The sequence below is a fragment of the Nyctereutes procyonoides genome, unplaced genomic scaffold (assembly GCF_905146905.1).
Source record: "Nyctereutes procyonoides isolate TBG_1078 unplaced genomic scaffold, NYPRO_anot_genome, whole genome shotgun sequence".
Lineage (NCBI taxonomy): Eukaryota > Metazoa > Chordata > Mammalia > Carnivora > Canidae > Nyctereutes > Nyctereutes procyonoides.
Genome location: NW_026575146.1, coordinates 39,736,587 through 39,757,078, shown reverse-complemented (window position 1 = coordinate 39,757,078; position 20,492 = coordinate 39,736,587). Strand labels below are relative to the sequence as shown.

Sequence of the window (20,492 nt, the reverse complement as noted above, 5' to 3'; positions counted from 1 at the left end):
TGTATTGAGGGGAAAGGAACATGAAGTCTCTAGTTTTTAATCTCAAATGGTACAGGAAAAAATTGAGCCAACTAAATGAAAGATATACAGAGTTTGTCATACAATTTTTGGAGCTTTCCTGTAAGTTTCAAATTATTTCAAAACAAAAAGTAAAAAATCTAGCTCAGTACTAAATAATAAGTGTGGCAACTTAGAAATTTAGTTTATTTGCATAATTTCAAAAAAATTTAAAAAGCTCATGATCTTTATTTAAAGATTCTATTTATTTGAGAGAGAAAGCATGAGAGAGAGACAGAGCATGAGCAGTGGGGAGGAGCAAAGGGAGAAACAGACTCCCAGCCAAGCAGAAAGTCCAATGCAGGACTCAATCCCAAAACTCAGGGATCATGACCTGAGCTGAAGGCAAATGCTTAACTGCCTGGGCCACCCAGGTGCCCAAAAAGCTCATGATCTTTAAAGGTAAAATTCCCAAGTGAAAGGAATGTGTATTTCAGTGACCAAAAAACAAAAAAAAAAAAAAAAAAGAAAAATTATCAATGCAAATTAAAAAAAATACTGATGTTCTATGTTAATTTTCAGAGGGAATAAAATGAAATTAATAGTTTTTCTTGTTATTTAAGTAATGTGCTATCCTTTTTATTTAAATGCTTGGAAATAAAAAAAATACAAAAAAAGGAGAGAGGGAGCACTCCATGTGTGTTTGTGTGTGTGACACACTCCATGTGTATATATGTGTGTGTGATATTAACTTAAGTCTATTCTTTCTGAGAGAGAATAATAAGAGAGAGAGTCTCATAAACCATTTAAGTTTTGTAGGGTCATGAACCATATCATGCTCACCTTCATTCCCAGCTCCTAGCACAGAAATTTGCAAGAAATTTCAAGAAATTTTGAACATTTTAAAAGAAGAGTCTCACTGTTAACAGCACTCATAGCTGTCCCTGACAGCAAAAGAATATGTTAATGTTATGTCAGCACTGTGCACAATTTACAGCATCTATATATTTTATAGTTGTAAAAAAGTGACCTGGTTCAGTTTTCTCAACTTATTGATGAGAGGAAAAGAGATTAAGTTAAATGACTTGTTCAGTGTCACGTACAACTGTTGAGCAGCATAGCTACAAATACAATCCATAACCCCACCGTGCTTTCCATTATGCTGCACACCTGTCAACAACACTTTGATTGATACAGTCTCATTATGACAAAATGGGTTTCCAAAATTTCTTGCCTGTTTTGTATATGCTTTGTTTTGAAATAAAACTAAGCTAGGCAACAATATGCACATGAATGATTACCAATTCTTTAGTCCTTCATGCTTATTCATACAAATTTTTTTTTTTTAAGATTTATTTATTTATGATAGACAGAGAGAGAGAGAGAGAGAGGCAGAGAGACACAGGCAGAGGGAGAAGCAGGCTCCATGCCTGGAGCCCGACGTGGGACTCGATCCCGGGACTCCAGGATTGTGCCCTGGGCCAAAGGCAGGCGCTAAACCGCTGAGCCACCCGGGGATCCCCCTCATACAAATTTTTTTACAGACATCAATATTGCAAATGTGCTATAGATGAGCCACTATACTGTTTCATTGGCATTAATAAATTCTAAGTATGCAAAACACTAGTAAAAAAGACAAAAATATTTTTGGAAAAGTTTGCAGAGGTACCTGAATGTTTTTTGAGGACTCTTGCCAATTCTTCAATAGTTCTTACACAGTCCAACCCCTGCAACAAAAATTGCATATACTGAATCAAAAAAGGAAGACAAGTTCCTAACCTGCATCTAGATAGTTTCCATTACCTTTAGAAATAACGATTAATTTCAGCTCATTCATACATTTTTCCCTTTTAGGCAAGCCTTGGTCAGTATTCATAAGCAATATCCTATGGATATAAAAACTCTCGTAGACCCTACTTCCTAATGGTTTTTGGAAGTACAAGAGAGGCTGAAATCAGATGCCCCAGAAAAGTGTGAATCACTGTCCAGATGAGGACCTCCATTTTTCCTCTTTATGTAGTTGTGTTATTCATAAGTGCACTCTGTGCCAGAATAAATAAGAGGGAGTTTTTGTGCCCCACATTATTCATTCTGGGTGGACTTTCATTATATTTCTGTTAAGAGCTGATGACCTGCTATGGACAGTGATTAAGCTCAGGCGATCTCTCCAGAGGATTGTGTAAATGCACAAATTGAAGTCATATAGCAAATACGATTGTTTAAAAAAAAAAAATCACACTTCAAAACACTGGGCTCACCTTTCACAACATAAACCCTTTGATGGCTATATACATCTCAGAATGTATTTGAAACTTTTGTTCAGAAATGTCCATAAAGCTAGTTTATAAGCCATGTAAAAATTTGATATTGATGACATACAATAAGGTAATTCCACACACTGGACCCACTCCTGCTTGTCCTCTTTACTCACCAAACTCAGGGTAGACAACTTCTGGCTATTTTCCCAAATCAGATACATCCTCAAAAGAAAAAGACTTGAAAATAAGGACAGACAAAAAGATCTTGAGTGACAGCAACATCACTCATTTGGCTCTACAGTATTTGGACTGTTGTCAAAAAGAAAAAAAGATTCTTGGCACTTCTCAGACTTTATACTTCCCTGCAGTGTATTTTGTAAATGTTTCCTATTTGTCAGAGGCTAGTAAACCTTTCTGCTCTGCAAACCACATGACCCTGTTGTAACTACTCAATTCTGTGGTTATTGAGTGAAAGCAGAAGCTGTAAACACTTCACAAATGAAGGATGTGACTTGTGTCCTGAATTGACAAAACAGGCAGTACATAGGCTGGATTTAGCCTATGGGCCATAGTCTGCTGACTCTTGACATACATGATCCAAGCTGATGTGCACAATCTCCGGATGCAAGAGGAACAGAAGGTACTCTTTCCTTTTATAGATTATCAACCAAATACCACATGTTTAGGGACATATGAAACCAAGTTTGTCTTGAATCTAGGTCTCTGAACTGTGAGTTTAGCCCTCTTATCATTGTACCACATTTGTCGGCCTTCTAAAAAATGTCTCAGAGAACCACAATGCCCACCTCTTAAAACACTTTTCAAAAAGCCTTATGTGGGTGTGTGCATCAAAGTCAGCTTACTGGCCATGCCAGTAGGACACCAGAAGGGCTGGTTTGCCTTTATAGTGTTCCCACAGGCTGCTTTCAAATCCACTCTGTACTACAGGTTGAAAGTACTCCTTGCATTTACCTCTAAGCTTAAGTATTTGACCAGAGAGACTATGCCAAATGGCATACTCCATATGGTACGTTCTGATAAATTTGGAAAATACCAAGCTGTACGGTCAGTCAAGATTGTCAAATCATACTGCCACAGCAAATTCAAGTTTTAGGTGGTTACAGTACCTCTGCAGTTTCAAGTCCATTAATTGTCATACAAACGTCAAGGTCACTCTGTTTGAACCCAAATCCATTTTTGGAGGAGCCAAACAAGCTCAATTTAGTTCCTGTTAAGGATATATGTAAAGTAATAACCAATTACTTGAGTACATTTAATTTTCTGATCAAAATAGCCCTCTCAATGAATCAAATATACCCAGCTATTAACTATCCTATATGAATCTCATTATAATTATCTTTTTTTATTAACCATTTATTACAAGCTGTTTTCTCTCAAAATTTATTTTTTTTTCAAAATTTACTTTAAATAAATTCAATCTGCATAAGATGTGAAATACTACCAAGTGCCACTTTATTCTTAAATGTGCAAGGATATTTCAAGGAAAATGTGGATCATATCAATATATTTAATAATGTAATTTTATTGCTTTTTAAATATCCACTTTTTAGAGATGAACTTTGACTTTAAAAATAACACGAAATGAGGGAAGCCTGGGTGGCTCTATGGTTGAGCGTCTGGCCTTTGGCCCAGGGCGTGATCCTGGGGTCCTGGGATTGAGTCCTGCATCAGGCTCCCAGCAAAAAGCCTGCTTCTTCCTCTGCCTGTGTCTCTGCCTCTCTCTGTGTCTCCCATGAATAAATAAATCTACAAAAAAAAATCTTAAAAAAAATAAAAATAAAAACACGAAATGAAATTTCACTTGTGGTGTCTGCTAACAGAAGTCCCACACTGCTACTGTCTTTTCTGTTGGTTAACTAGGATCCGGCAGACCAAAGACCATTCTCGGGATATCACAAAGTAAGTGAAGCCCTGTCCCCACCATCACCACAAAATTACCTTCTCATTCTCAAAGTTAATGTGCTTGTAACACATGTACTCATTCTAAAGGAAGGTCATACTACCTTTCTTTTCTTAAAGGTAAAAAGTTATTTACCTGGAAACTCCTGTCTTATGAAACTTTCTAGGTTTTGCCGAATATGTTCACGAGCTTGATCTTCTAAAATAGTTGGAGAAAAATCCTCTGTTTAAAATAAAAAAAATTTAGAAACAAAGATTGTTCACACTCTCTGGAAAAAAACTTTTTATAAAACAAAATCTAACATTAAAGTTAAAAAGAAAACTCTAAATTTTGTGTCTTCCTGGTAGACAGCATTAGTAATATAAAATAGAAAATGTCTCTCTTTGAAAAGAGTTTATCCCCACTCTTTTACACTGTTGGTGGGAATGCAAGCTGGTGTAGCTACCCTGCAAAACAGGAGGTTTTTGGAGGTTCTTCAAAAAGTTTAAAATACTCTTGGTGTCATTTCCGCTGACGTCACCCCGGGTCACTTCCTGCTTCCCTGCCGGTGGGTCATTTCTGTGTCCTTGTGGCACCGGGCAGGAGACCACCGAGGCAGGCGCGATGACTGAGGCTGATGTAAATCCGAAGGCCTACCCCCTTGCAGATGCCCACCTCACCAAGAAACTACTGGACCTTGTTCAGCAGTCATGTAACTACAAGCAGCTTCGGAAAGGAGCCAACGAAGCCACCAAAACCCTCAACAGAGGTATCTCTGAGTTCATCGTGATGGCTGCAGACGCTGAGCCCCTGGAAATCATCCTGCACCTTCCGCTGCTATGTGAAGATAAGAACGTGCCCTACGTGTTTGTGTGCTCCAAGCAGGCCCTCGGGCGGGCCTGTGGGGTGTCCAGGCCTGTCATTGCCTGTTCTGTCACCATCAAAGAAGGCTCGCAGCTGAAGCAGCAGATCCAGTCCATTCAGCAGTCCATCGAAAGGCTCTTAGTGTAAACCACTGGCCTCTGTCCCACTCCTCACTGAGTCCAGTCCTCCCCCTGGGGTTGTGTATCATATCGTCTGTTCGCATGTAGTTTCTCCAGCTACCTTCTCTTGTTATATTCTAGTACTAAATCCGGGTTTTGCATTTTTGTATTATTTTTGTTTTACAGGTTGTTCTCTGTATATTAATCCCCCACCCCACCTCTGTCTCCCATTCTACTCTCTACCATCCTTTCCTCCCTTTTGAAAAATGAACTAATGCCGAGAACAGGCAGAAACAGAGTGGTGACACCATTCAGATGCAGGGAAGAGCCTCGTTAGAGATCTGGTTTGAGCTCACTTCCTGTTGCGTGTAGGACATGGTGGATGTAAACACCATTCACTTTGTATCCTTTGTGCCTGGAGTGCAGAATCATTCCATATGTGTTTGTTCTCTAGGGGATTATGGGTCATTAGGGGAGAAAGCATGTATTCTTTGAGGTTGTTAGATGTGTGTCCAAGTGTCATTTGCCAATATGCTCCTGCTGTTTGCTTTGGTAATGTGATGTTCCCCTTTCCCCCAAATTCCAACCATGCCCCTGAGGGTGGCAGGGCAGCAGCATACCAAAGAGATGTGCTGCAAAATTCCAGAGGCTACCTGGGTGAGTTAGACATGGGGCAGCTGATGTAAGGAGTTGAGAAGTGGCTAGGAAAAAAAAGAGGGTCCACTGACGCTGGAATGAAGTCTGAGCAAGTCACAGAGCCCTGACTGGAAGCTACAGCAGAGACATTGGAATCAAGGAAACATCCTCTCTGGTGAATGGAGTTGTCTTCAATGGACACTTGGTACCAGCTCTGAGAGCCCTTAATGCCTGTTTCCTGCCAGAATGTGGGTCAGATGTATGTATTCTTTATCACATCAGAAGGACAGTGCTAGTGTGTCATTCTTGTGAGCATCCTAATAAAGAAATATATTCATATTCCAATTAAAAAAAAAAGTTTAAAATAAAGCTACCCTATGATCCAGCAATTGCACTACTAGGTATTTACACCAAAGATATAAATATATTGATCCGAAGGAACACCTGCACCCCAGTGTTTACAGCAACAATGTCCACAATAGCCAGACTATGGAAAGAGCCCAGATGTCCATCAACAGATGAATAGATAAAGATGTGGTATATATATAACAATGGAATATTACTCAGCCATCAAAAAAAATGAAATCATTTGTACTGGTGTGGATGGAACTAGAGGGTATTATGCTAAGTGAAATAAGTCAATCAGAGAAAGACAATTATCATATAACCTCACTCATATGTGGAATTTAAGAAACAAAACAGGATCACAGGGGAAGGGACAGAAAAATAAGACAAAATCAGAGAGGATGCAAACCATAAGACACCCTTAACCATAGGAAATAAACAGCATTGCTGGAGAGGAGGGGCTGTGGGGGGACGGGGGTAACAGGGTGATGGGCATTAAGGAGGGCACATGATGTGATGAGCACTGGGTGTTATATAAGATTGATGAATCACTGACTCTACCTCTGAAACTAATAATATACTAAATGTTAACTGAAATTAAATTTAAAAAGGAAAAAAACCGAAAGTTAATGATGTATTATATCACCCTAAAAATAAAAAATAATAAAACAAACAAAGAAGACAGTCTGTCCCTAGGAGCTGCTCCTGGAATAGAAACAAATCTGCACAGCCGTTCTGCTACTAGATTTCAGAAACGCAGCGGTCTATAAAGGTGGCCTTCAGGTAGCTCCCCCAGAGTGTGAACACTAAAGTTTGCAAGCATGCACAAACATATTGTTTTCTTCGGGGACTCTGGATACATTTCATAGTTTATAACTTCCAAAAAGGTGTAAAAACGACTAAATCACTGGTTAACAAAGAAGTGCCTTCTGACACAGTTGCCTCAGGAGGTAGCACCATGGGGCATCAAGCTCATCTAAAGAGTTACCTGCTTTTCCTATAAACGCGTTTCCTTTAACTTGAATTCTCTGTATACCATTGCTTCCCCACACTGGTATTCCTTAAAGGGCTGTTAGGGGGTTACTCATTAAAGTATTTTATGATTAAATTTTAGAAATGCTGGGATAAAGAGTTACATCAGTTCTTTACCTTAACATTTCTCAGAGGCCATTATTACCCTAACGTGCCCTGTAAATCTCTTGGGCAGGGAGCAGCGGCTACACCCTTCCCTACTTGACCTATGGAGTACTTCTTGCCATGACATACTATTAACTGCACTCAGGAAAACAATTCAAGGAACACCAGTTGGGAATGGGAGTACTCCAACAGTTAGAAGATTCTCCTTCCTTCCCTATTTTTCCTTCCACAATGGTTTACTCTGTCTCAGCTGAAACACACACACAGAGCTCTGTGGACACAGGGAAGAATGGAACAGACATGGTCCCAGTGATGGAGCTAACAGCTCAGTGATGTAGAGGACCTTGAGCAAATGTCAATGCAATATTCTGACAAATGAAATGTTAATAACTTACTGTAACATTGGACGCAAACTTGATCTAAGATATTTAAAAATTTGGGTGTCAGTGGTGGCAGAGGTTCCAGCTGAATTCTTTTGAAGTCTTCGGGACAGTCTTTCTTGAGATGACCTTCTCGTTTGCATAAACTGCACACGACCGTAGGAGACTGCAGTAAGGGTCAAAGCAAAACAAGACATAATATACAACCCTGTGTGCCAAATGAAGGGGTCCTGAATCTTTTTTTTTTTTTTTTAAAGTCCATAGTCTACTCTCGCTTTCCAAAGGAATAAAAATAACGTGCAGTCACTCCAAATTATTTGAGATGAGAACATCTTATGGGATACTCAGGAGTAAAAGGTAGTAATTTCCACTACCAAGAGCATTCCCTTTCTCCAAGGCAAATTCGCATAGGTCTAAGGAGGGAAGGAGATGGAGCAATTGTATTGGAGTGGAAGATCAACCCCTACCACCACCCAGACGGGGAGAACTCTGTTATAGTACACAAAAATTACAGGCGTTAAAACTGTTTAATGTCTCTTCTCTTAGTTCTGAGAGGGGCACTGATTACCTTGCCTTTCGTGAAGGTGAGTTTGCTGAATTCATAGAAGAAATCAGACTGATCCGAAGTTGAACTATCCTCAAATGCACTTTCTTCTTTAAGACTGATTTTGCTAAATTCCATTAGTAGAGCTCCATCTGCAGGTTTCCCACCTTCTTTTAAGTCTTTATACTTAGCAGATTCTCCTAGGTCATCCTCTTCCTCAGACAGGGCATCCTCATCCCCTGATCCTGTATATGTATTTTCTAACTCATTTTCGTTAGCCAAGTCGTCCTCATCTTCCCTTTGGGTAATGGACAGCCTGGGCTCTTCATCATCATCCTCTTCCTCCTCCTCTTCATCGGAATGAAGGATTCCTGATGTACGGCCCTCTCTGGAAGGAGTGAAGTGGCTTGGAGCATCTTCGAGGTCATCAGTACCTCCTTCTATCCCTTCTTCATCAACATCAGCCTTGTCTTCTGAAGTAGTGAATCCATCACACTCTTTGGCTGTAGGATTTTGGAAGCCTTCTAAACCCAAAGTGCTATCTGTCTCATTTTTTTGTGTGCTGCCACAGATGGCAAGCTCTCCATGTTTGCTACTCCTTAAACCCAGATCACTGGCAGTCAAAGGATGCTTACCCTCTCTCCCAATTTTACTTCCAGTTTCTTGATGGTATACTTTAACATCCTCATACTCATCACAACTGGCCCCTGCCTTGACACAGTCTGAGTTTTCCAGGTGGACACTGACATGTGCATTTCCTATTTCCTCTGTTGGGGGGCTTCCAAAGCTTTCTGCAGTCTCTTGAAGAGTACATGGCTGTACCATGCAATTGTGTGCAGCTGAACTGGCAGCACCTGGCCCTTGAGCCAAAACTGTGCTTTTGAGTTTATCATCTTTGGCCTGTGTACCCGAGTCATGCTTGGCTACTTCTTTAGAATGTTTGGAAAGACAAGTGACAGTACTCAGAGACTTTGGAAGGCTGGATTTTGTAATTTTGTGTGGAAGAGCAAAATACTTATACGTTGTCCTTAAACAATGAAGTATATATTCAAACACGGGTTGATTATTTAGAGTCCTTGCCACATTTCGCTTAACAGAGTAGGGATCTGTAACAACAAAAAATCCACCACTTCATACATTTCTATTTCACGTTTTAAAAATTAGCCTGTTATAGATCAAAACAGACAACAAACAAGCAATACTAAAATTTAGCATGAATCTTTTATGCTTTTTTAAAAACTGGGGATGGGGAAGTAAAGATGTAGTTTAAGAACAAAAAGAAATGCTTTCTTAAACGTCTGCTCTATGAAGAGAACCCATTCAGTTCAGAACCAATACCCCTTCCCTATTTTGTTCTGTGACTGTGGAGGTAAAAAAGGTGTCATCAGTGTGGCTCTTGTGCCATGGGGAAGTGAGATCTTCCCACCAGGCTCTGCTGAGTGCTCTGCCTCCCCACTCAGCCAGGCCCTGTGGTGTGTAGAGCTTACCTCCACTCTTCTGCCCTGGGAAGCCCCATCACTGAACTGGCTGGACTGAATTCAGGGGCGAGAGGGAGGCACGAGGAGGAGACACCACTTCTCTCAATCTTTTCTCCTCCCCTAGAACTCCAGCAGGTTAGGCAATTGGCCAGAAGAGCTGAGCCACAGAAACTGCAGGGGAGGGTTTAAAAATGTGAGATCCCCATGACTGCACACAGAATTTATGCAAAATGCAAAAAAACAAAAAACAAAAAAACAAAAAAACCCTCTTATGCAATATAAAGCTTGAAAAAAATCAAGCAAAAAATACAAGAATTCCATTTAGGAGGTTAAGTTATTTGAAGGAGGAGAATTAAGATTTTTAGAGGGGTTTCAACCTTCAGACTTTGCAAAGCTGAGAAGAGCTAGTCCACTTCAAGTAGTCTACAGGGCACATCAGCAAGTCTTTCATACGATGGTTTTAGTTAAATGAGCCTTCGCTAGAAAAAGTGTTTTTATGAATCAGTTTCAAATGCTACCACAGATATTACAAAAATAACGAGCCCCTCTCTCTATGAAGAGGAATCCAACAAAGAATTATTTTTCATGAGAAAAAGTATTTTCTCACCTTCGTAAAACTAAACAGCAATAAGCGAGGAAAGGACGGAATCTAAAAATCCAGCAACCAGAACAGTAAAGAGGAAAGGGGGATTCACACATCATGGGGCGGGGGGCAAGCGGGCACGACTACATAAGCGTTTTAAGTTGTAAAGCAATTTACAGAGAAAGCAAGGACTCTGCCAGTCACTGTTTAACTGTTTAACTAAGACGTTTTACTGTAGTGCTTAAAAAGCCCAGGACAAACAAATTTGGTCCCTTGGGATGACCACAGTAACACATGCAAGATTCTAACTATTTCAGCTTCTGGGGTCAGGCCTACATTACACATGGAGGCTGAAAGGAGAAGTAAAAAAGCATGCAGTTAGACTGGTACCTTAAAAAGAAAGGGAATTAAAGATAAACATTTTGAGATACCTTCAATGGCAATGCGCTTTTTGGGCCAATCCTTCAATTCGCGAGATACAGATTCTTTGACACGAATGCTTATCACTAAATCAGCTAAATTAAATTCTAAAGCATAGAATCGAAGCATTTCCACCCAGAGCTGCCCAACTGGTACTGATGGCACATGCCTGAGATCAAATATTAATGACACCTATTAAGAGAAAAGAGAAAACATACAGGTTAGTTCAGATGTCAGCACGATCTGAAAAACTAGAGATTATTCAAGCCAGTTACAAAAAAACCCTGAAAAACCTTAGCAAAAGACAGGAATTTGACAATCCATCTAGGTAAATCACATCTAGGTTGTATTTTGTTTGTGGGAAAAATGACATTTCTACCCTGCACTCCTGGATGAGAGCATGTTAAAATCTAACCATCATCATAGGAGCAGATAGGCAATTTGAGGTAACTAGGTGGCACTCTTCATTTTGAGGCCCTAAGGACAGGTGGAGAGAACCGTGCATGGATTTGCTACTCTCAGCACAGAGCTCTCCCTGGCACTGCCACTGGAGAGGGTACCTTTATACTTTATACACACGAAAATGTGCAGCAGCCAGAGGTGGAGAGCAAAGGGCAAAACACTCCTTTCATTTGCTCTGAGAAGCTACATGAGCTCACTGAATCTGCCATGGGCAACTGATTTTAAAGTCAACTCTCTCTCTCTCTTTTTTTTTAAGGTTTATTTAAGGAATCTCTATGCCCAACGTGGGGCTTGAATGCATGAACCTGAGATCAAGAGTCTCATGCTGTTAAAATTGAGCCAGCCAGGCGCCCCAAAGTCAAATAACTCTTGATATTGGAAATTAATGCCAGCTTTATGTTCACAGACTCTCGACAAACTGGAACATGCTGTGATGGAATATACTGGAAGGTGCATAGGACCTAGAACAGAAACAAAAGAGTCCAAATACTGACTGCCACTTCATAGCTTTTAACTGCTCTCTGACTTAGCCTTTTCATTCTCAGTTGGCATGATGGCACAGTGGCTGAGAGAACTGGTTTTGCAATGGGACATTAGGTTGGAAATCCATCTCTGCCATGGATTAGACGCGTATAAACCTGGCCAAGCTCTACATTGTCTAAGCCTCAGTTTCCTCATCTGAACAATGGGGATTACAGTACCCACCTCAGAGGGTTGTTGGGAGGACTGAGTGAGAGAATGTCTGTAAAGAGCTTAGCACAGTGCCTGGCACACATGTTCAAAAAATGGTCGCTATCATTATCTGCAGAGTAGGGATGATACCACCTATAACACAGGATAGTTATGAGGATTAAATGAGAAACAAGGGAAAGCACCCAGCAGGTCTGGTTGCTCTGTGTATTCTTTCACTTAGGTACAAGAAATCCATTTATCATTGAAACATGTCACAACTGTAAGATGCCCTTGAGAGGTAATCCTTCAACTCCCATATGTTACAGGAGAAAACTGAAGCCCAGAAAATTGATATGACTTGTCAAAGGTGCCACTGCTTGTCAGTGGCAGAATGAGAACAATGTCTCTCGATCCCAGTACAGTGCTCTTGTCACCACGCCATGCAATCAATCTCGACCCTGTCTAGGTCTTCATTTCTAAAGTAGTGGCATGACTAATCTCTCCAAATAGCACAAAAATGTAAACACAAATATTTACTTGGGCTTACAGCAACAGCTTTTCCTTCTCAAGTATACAAATTTGTTTCCGATCACACTTTATTATATTGAGCTTCAAAACAGGTGATATGGTATTTTATTAACCACTAAATCCTGACCACAAACATCCTGTCAAATATGATAAAGTCATCAGGTAGATTTACAAAGCAGAACTGCCTGAAAATGGAAGTGGTCTAAGTCCCAAACACTGTAGTTGAGGACGTAAGAAAACCCCTAGAAATTGAAAGCCTCATTAAATTTCACCTCTTATCCGTAAGACTTACTCAGCATCACTAAGGGCTTTTTAAACATCTCACTGAAATAACTTGATAATACAATAACATGGGACTTAAGAGATCAACATATCTACACTTATAGTACACTTAAGCTGTTTTTCTTTTAAAGTGGGGATCCCTGGGTGGCGCAGCGGTTTGGCGCCTGCCTTTGGCCCAGGGCGCGATCCTGGAGACCCGGGATCAAATCCCACATCGGGCTCCCGGTGCATGGAGCCTGCTTCTCCCTCTGCCTGTGTCTCTGCCTCTCTCTCTCTCTCTGTGACTATCATAAATAAAAAAAAAAAAAAAAAATTAAAGTAGAGAACATTTTCTTAAAAAAAAAAAAAAGGGCAGCTAACGTTTAATGTGTTTACAACACGGTTGGCACTGAGATAAGCATTCTATAAGTCAATGACCCTGAGAGAGTACCAATATCATCTCCATTTTTAAGAGAGGAAACTGGGGCCCAGGAAGATCAAGTCACTTGCCCAAGGACACACAGCCAGGAGGTGGGAGAACTGGGATATGAATTCATATATTCTGGCTCCAAAGTCTGTAGTCTTCTCCACTACTAGAACCCCAAATAGAAAACAGAAAAAAGTGGTGGTGTTCTGGTGGCAGCAGGCACTGGCACTGCCTCCCTTCTCTCTCCAGCGTTCAAGGATTCTAGAAAACACAACTGGAGAATCTATGAGTCACCACCATCCCCTCATTGTAGGCACAGACCAGAGGAGTGACAGGACTTGTGTGAATACAGCTAGGACTAGAACCCTGGTCTCAGAAGTATTTTGTGGGTATTGCTGCCACTTCATCCCAGAGAATTATGGGGAAGGTCGTGGGGTCAGGGACCATCCACCAAACTGGGACAGGTTCCTATTCTCATTTCTAGTATAATTACACAGCTCAGATTTTTGATATTTCAGTGGCAATTCTTTCCTTGTGCATAAATTTCCCTGCCTACCCCTGATGGTATGGATGAGGACTCTGAAATACATTATATGGAATAGTTATCCACTGTTACTTTAGTACTTTGAGGTGAGTTCAATTTTCTTGTATTTAAAACTCATAATACCATCGAAAACATAATGAGGATACACAGGGATTTATCTTTGAATTCTCAGCATCTTTCACAGGACCCTATATACAGAAGAAACTACATAAATAACTTGGATTCAATAACCTGAATTTTACCTTTTCTCATTGCTTGTCTATTTGAAGGACTGAACAGACTAGGAAATGAAACATCACAAAAGAGTAAAGATAGTTGATGGATGAGAGGACTGATTAACTCAACAGATACCACAACTAACAATGAAATCAGATATAAATACCAAAATTAGAAATGAGCAAGAACAGACCTGTCCCCTTTTAACAGGCACTTCTTTTGGTGCCTCTTCTTTTGCTGTGTCTGCATCCCCGGTGGCATTATCAGTGTATTCCCAGACCACAGTGTCTTTCTGAACGTCTTTAAGATGGAAGTTCCCTAGTTTGTTTAATGAGAATCCTTCAATCTAGGAAAAATTAAGACAAATACTATTATTATGAGGTAGAAAGGATTTTATATCAACCAGAGCATATTAATCCTGGAAGAAATGAAAACATAGATCACTGGAAACAAAAAAAGGTATATGGTTTATGGACTGATATATCTGTTCATTTAAAAAATACTTTTTAAAGTAAAAAACAAGGTTTTAGTTTGCATAAGAAATGGTAATTCTGTGAAATAATTCTTCAGTAAACAGTCTAAGAGAAGGTAACACAGCCTAAGCCCAAAGCCACCAGTTCTGGAGTAAAACTCCAGTGAGACTTTCTCCTGGTCTCAGGTTTCTCTAAGAACAGGTTACACTAGAACTTCCTTCAGGAGACAGTTGTGACATGAAACAATGGACATAAACCACTGACACAGCATATGGCATACGGTGAATGCTCAATGTAAGAAACTTTCTATTGATACTGTTGAAATGCCAATTACTTAGAACACAGTCTGGGCTCAAAAGGTCTAAGAAATGTGAAACAAAGTTGAACAGGTTTCTTTATGGTGCAGTGGGATTGATCACCGCCTTTTTTTTTAATATGATAAATTTATTTTTTATTGGTGTTCAGTTTACCAACATACAGAATAACACCCAGTGCTCATCCCGTCAAGTGCCCCACTCAGTGCCTGTCACCCATTCACCCCCACCCCCCGCCCTCCTCCCCCCTTCCACCACCACTAGTTCATTTCTCAGAGTTAGGAGTCTTTATGTTGTCTCCCTTTCTGATATTTCCCACACATTTCTTCTCCCTTCCCTTATATTCCCTTTACTATTATTTATATTCCCCAAATGAATGAGAACATACATGTTTGTCCTTCTCCGATTGACTTACTTCACTCAGCATAATACCCTCCAGTTCCATCCCCGTTGAAGCAAATGGTGGGTATTTGTCGTTTCTAATGGCTGAGTAATATTCCATTGTATACATAAACCACATCTTCTTTATCCATTCATCTTTCGATGGACACCGAGGCTCCTTCCACAGTTTGGCTATTGTGGACATTGCTGCTATAAACATTGGGGTGCAGGTGTCCCGGTGTTTCATTGCATCTGAATCTTTGGGGTAAATCCCTAACAGTGCAATTGCTGGTTCGTAGGGCAGATCTATTTTTAACTCTTTGAGGAACCTCCACAGTTTTCCAGAGTGGCTGCACCAGTTCACATTCCCACCAACAGTGTAAGTGGGTTCCCTTTTCTCCGCATCCTCTCCAACATTTGTGGCTTCCTGCCTTGTTAATTTTCCCCATTCTCACTGGTGTGAGGTGGTATCTCATTGTGGTTTTGATTTGTATTTCCCTGATGGCAAGTGATGCAGAGCATTTTCTCATGTGCTTGTTGGCCATGTCTATGTCTTCCTCTGTGAGATTTCTCTTCATGTCTTTTGCCCATTTCATGATTGGATTGTTTGTTTCTTTGCTGTTGAGTTTAAGAAGTTCTTTATAGATCTTGGAAACTAGCCCTTTATCTGATACGTCATTTGCAAATATCTTCTCCCATTCTGTAGGTTGTCTTTGAGTTTTTTTGACTGTATCCTTTGCTGTGGAAAAGCTTCTTATCTTGATGAAGTCCCAATAGTTCATTTTTGCTTCTGTTTCTTTTGCCTTCGTGGATGTATCTTGCAAGAAGTTACTGTGGCTGAGTTCAAAAAGCGTGTTGCCTGTGTTCTCCTCTAGGATTTTGATGGAATCTTGTCTCACATTTAGATCTTTCATCCATTTTGAGTTTATCTTTGTGTATGGTGCAAGAGAGTGGTCTAGTTTCATTCTTCTGCATGTGGATGTCCAATTTTCCCAGCACCATTTATTGAAGAGACTATCTTTCTTCCAATGGATAGTCTTTCCTCCTTTATCGAATATTAGTTGACCATAAAGTTCAGGGTCCACTTCGTCCACTTCTGGGTTCTCTATTCTGTTCCATTGATCTATGTGTCTGTTTTTGTGCCAGTACCACACTGTCTTGATGACCACAGCTTTGTAGTACAACCTGAAATCTGGCATTGTGATGCCCCCAGCTCTGGTTTTCTTTTTTAAAATTCCCCTGGCTATTCGGGGTCTTTTCGATTCCACACAAATCTTAAAATAATTTGATCACTGCCTTTAAACTGGTTAACGTACATAATGAATCATGGTGTGGGGTGTGGATATGGTATCCTAGTTCTCCACATCATATGGGATACTTCTTTGGTTTAGTACACAGAATAATCCTTCTAAAACATAAGCATTCAATTCATTCCCCTGCTCACAATGGTCTCCTTACTCAGGATAAAATTCTGAGTAAGTCCTTTCCAGGCCTTAGAAAGAAGCTAGGTAATCTGGCCCTTTGCCACTTCTCTGTCCCATCTTCTTAATACATCTTACTGGCCAGAGTGCTACTCCCTCTGCTTTGAAGGCTCCTTTCCTAATAATCATGGAGCCACACTCCCTGGCTGGCTTGTGCTTTTACTGCTCTGAGAAATCTTCGGCTACCTGCAGGCTTTAAAGATTTTTCTCCTGTTTTCTTCTGGAAATTTGATAATTTTAACTTCTACATTTAAGTCTGTGATCTGTTTTGAGTTAATTTTGGGGTATGTTGTGAGGTAAAGGATTGAGGTTCATTTTTCCCTTTGTATCTAGTTTTTCCAGAATCAACTGCTGAAGAGACTTTCCCCCAATGAAATGCTTAGGCACTTTTGTTGAAAACATTATCAATGCTTTCATCCCACAGACTTGGTATGTCTCTACATTTACTTATATTATTTAATTTTCCCAGCAGTGTTCTAGTTTTCAGGTTAGAGGTCTTGCACGTCTTTTGTTAAATTTGTTCTTAATTAGTACACGTTTTCAAGCAGCACTGTTAATGGAAATTTTCAAAACCATTTTTAAATGTTGCTAATATATAAAAATACTAGTTAGCTCCAGGAGTGGTTTTATAGTTTTCTGAGGATTTTCTATGAACCATCATGTCACCCACAATAGAGAAACTTCTACTTCTTCCTTTCAGGTTTTTATGACATTTTCTTTTCTTTCCTTATTGTAATTACCAGGACTTCCTATAAACGTTGGAAAGCAATAGTGTGTGTGTGTGTGGTGTGTGGGGGGACACATCCTTTTTTGTCCACAATGGTACGGGTAAAATGTCCGGATTCCAACATTAAGGAGGATGTTAACTATAGGCATTTTTCACAGACACGCATTTTCAGGGTGAGAAATTCCTTTCTATTTCTAGTTTATACAGATTTTTTGTTTTGTTTTCTTTTAAATCATTAAATGAATGTTGAATTTTATCTAGTGAGTTTTTTTTCCTGCATCTACTGATGATGACATGGCTTTTTTCCTTTATTATTTTTGTATACTTCCAAGTTGATTAGTTAATATTTTGCTAAGGGCTTCAGCGTCCACGCTCATGAGGGATATTGATATATAATAGCTTTCTTTTGCCTGTATCTAGTTTTGATATCAGGATAATGCTGGCCTTTTATTTCCCTTCTATTTTCTGAAAGAGCTTATGTAGTTGGCATTATTTCTTCCTTAAATGTTGACAGAATTCACTAGTAAAGCCATTTGGGCCTGGTGTTTCCTTCACTGGAAGGTCTTTAATTACAAACTCAATTTCTTCAGTGAATAAAGGGCTACTCAGGTTATTATCTTTTTTCTTGAATGCTCTTTTTGTATTTATTCTTATTTGTATAGGTCTCTTTGATCAAGGTTTTCTAATTTATTGACATAAAGTTGTTTATAATATTCACTTATTCTTTTAGTCTGTAAGATCGGGATAACCCTCCTTCATTCCTAATATTGTGTTCTCTCTTCTCTTCTCATGAATCTATCAGGGATTTATCAATATTACTGATCAAACAGTTGGCCTTGTTAATTTTCTTTGTTAGTCTATCTTCTCTTTATTGATTTTGCCCTTATCTTTATCATTCCCTTTAAGAACTTTCTTTGGGTTTGGGACACCTGGGTGGCTCACTCAGTTGACATAATTGACAAAAACTGCTATATTATATATATATATATATATATGGTATATAATCTGATGATTTGATATACATATACATTGTGTAAAATGATTAATTACTGGTTTCTGCTGAGTAGTTTGCCATCATTCAAATCATTGTTCATTTATGGAAGGTGTTTTTCTGGCTGCTTTTAAGTTTTGCTCTTTTTATTTTTGGTTTTGACTATCATGTGCTCCCCATGCCTCTCTTTGAATTTATCTTGTTTGAGGTTTCTTCACCTTACTCTATAAATTTGTCTTTTATCAAATATGGGAAGTTTCTGGCTTTTTATTTTTTTTCCTGTCCCATTCTTATTCCTCTCCTTCAGGGACTCAAATTACCTATAGGTTACATTTTCTTTTTTTTTCTTTTTTTCTTTTTTTGAAATTGTACCTAAGTCCCTGAGGTTATTTTTTTCAAACATTTTTCTTTTTCTTCTTCAGATTTCTACTCATCTGTTTTCACCTTCACTGGCTCCAATGTCACCTCCATTGTTATGTCACCCAGTAAATTTTTTATTTAAAAATAACATATTTTTCACTTCTAAAATTTCCACTTGCTTCTCTACATTTTCTCTTTCTCTAGCTGATACTTCCTATCTCTTCATTCATTGCAAGTATATTTCTTTTATCTCATGGGGGTATACTTATAATAACTGCTTTAAAGTCTTTCAGAGTTCCCACATCTAGGTCATCTTGGGTTTGGCAACCGGATTTCTTTTCCCTTTTCCCTTGAGAGTGGGTCCAGTCCTCCTACATTGAGTAATTTTAGACTGCATTCTGCATACTGTGATACCATACTGCGAAAATTCTAGATTCTTTATGTTATCCAAAACATGTTGATACTTTTGTAGGTAATTAACTTGGCTACACAAGCTGCACACTATCTCATCTCCCATAGATAGCAATTCTGACCTCAGTTCATTTTTTTTTTTAAGTCTTAGCCTTAAGCCTGTTTTTAGTCTGCTTCACATGTCTTATGGATGTGTCATTAATTTTGGAAAATTCTGTCATTATTCCAGATTATTTCTTCTGTTTCTCTTTCTTCTTCTGATACTCCCATAATTCATAAATTATAAACCTTAGTAATTGTCCTGCAGTTCTTAGGTATTTTTTTTTCATTTTTCCCCCCCTTTATACTTTTCAGTTTGGGAAGTTTCTATTGAAGAAAGCACGATCCTTTCCCCATCTGTGTTTAGTCTACTGATGAATCTGTCAAAGGCATGCTTCATATATATTATAGATTTTATTTCTATTTCCTTTTGATTCTTTCTTGGAGCTTCCATCTCTCAACTTGTATTACCCATCTGTTCTTGCATGTTGTCCATTTTCTTCTGTTCAAGCCCTTAGCATATTAATCTTAGTTGTTTTAATTTCCTGGTCTGATCATTCCAATGCTTGCTCGATCTCTCCAAGCTACATTCTTTTTGCCTCTTAGTATGACTTGTAATTTTCTTGTTGAAAGCTGGGTATTGTGCTCAGTAAAAGGAACTGAAGACAAGCATCTAATGTGAGGTTTTATTGTGCTAGGAGTTAGGCCATGTTTATGGATTGTTGTAGTGGTAGATGTTAAGAGGCTAACACTTCCTGTGATGTCCTTGTTTTTGTTTTACTTGTTGTCCTTGGGTTTCCCAAGAGATTTCTTCTGAAATCAGGTCTTTCCATTGTAATCCCATTTTATGCACGAGCCCTAAAGATGTGGTAAATTCTGGGGGGAGGGGAAATACTCTACAGTGTTATGACCAAGTCTCAGCCTTTTAGTGAGCCTGCAGCATGAAGCTGTGAGCTTGCAAAGTGCTTTTCCATCCTCCCCACTTGAGGTAAGACAGGAAGGCTCAGGAAAAGGGATGGAGTGGGTATTTTTCTTTTCCTCAGGCCAGGTAGGCCCTGGTGAAAAAAAAAAAAAAAAAGTTTCCCTTGCAGGCACGCTTTTGTTTAGGAGAACAGCATGCCCTGCGCATACTTCAAAATGGTGTCTTTTTCTCTCACCCTGCTTGAAAGCACAGGGGTGTGGAGGGTGGGTTTCCTGGGGCTAGCACCTTTGAAGTTGTTGGAAGGTTCCCTAAGACTGGGGCCCCTGCTATTTTTCACTTTCAGGCTTGTCCAGACTGAGTCTCCAGAACCACAGTCTAAGCCCTCCTACCCTGCTATTGGCTCTGTTCCTGGGCTTCTGCTCTAACAAGTTATAATCTGCTGTATTCACTTATCTCTCCAATTTTGGGGGCAGTGGCTTTCCCTGTGACCTTAATTCTTTGATGGATCTAAGAAGAGTCGTTGATTTACAGTTTGTTCAGTTTTTTTCTTCTTTGTGTGAAGACAGAGTGATGATCTCTTAGCCCTTTCCATGACAATTGGACTGGTTCAGGAGTTAGAGAT

The 20,492-nt window shown here is 39.5% G+C and overlaps 2 protein-coding genes across 6 annotated transcripts in view; one reads left to right on the top strand and one right to left on the bottom strand.

Moving 5' to 3' along the window:
- Positions 1-20,492, bottom strand: part of TUT7 (terminal uridylyl transferase 7) — a 67,256-nt gene that overhangs the window by 29,800 nt on the left and 16,964 nt on the right. For all 5 annotated transcript variants that reach the window (XM_055312070.1, XM_055312075.1, XM_055312074.1 and 2 more), the window contains exons 11-17: positions 13,965-14,117; positions 10,673-10,853; positions 8,205-9,286; positions 7,652-7,802; positions 4,312-4,398; positions 3,383-3,483; positions 1,667-1,724 (exon numbers count right to left, since the gene is read on the bottom strand). In XM_055312070.1, coding sequence (XP_055168045.1) covers positions 1,667-1,724; positions 3,383-3,483; positions 4,312-4,398; positions 7,652-7,802; positions 8,205-9,286; positions 10,673-10,853; positions 13,965-14,117 — 1,813 coding nt within the window. The remainder of the gene's footprint in view (positions 1-1,666; positions 1,725-3,382; positions 3,484-4,311; positions 4,399-7,651; positions 7,803-8,204; positions 9,287-10,672; positions 10,854-13,964; positions 14,118-20,492) is intronic.
- LOC129501054 (NHP2-like protein 1) lies at positions 4,676-6,134 on the top strand. The gene has a single exon (XM_055312076.1). The coding sequence runs from the start codon at positions 4,780-4,782 to the stop codon at positions 5,164-5,166; it is 387 nt and encodes a 128-aa protein (XP_055168051.1). The 5' UTR covers positions 4,676-4,779; the 3' UTR covers positions 5,167-6,134.

Excerpts from the sequence above, each read along its gene's own strand:
- LOC129501054 (XM_055312076.1), top strand. The coding sequence starts at position 4,780 with ATGACTGAGGCTGATGTAAATCCGAAGGCCTACCCCCTTGCAGATGCC.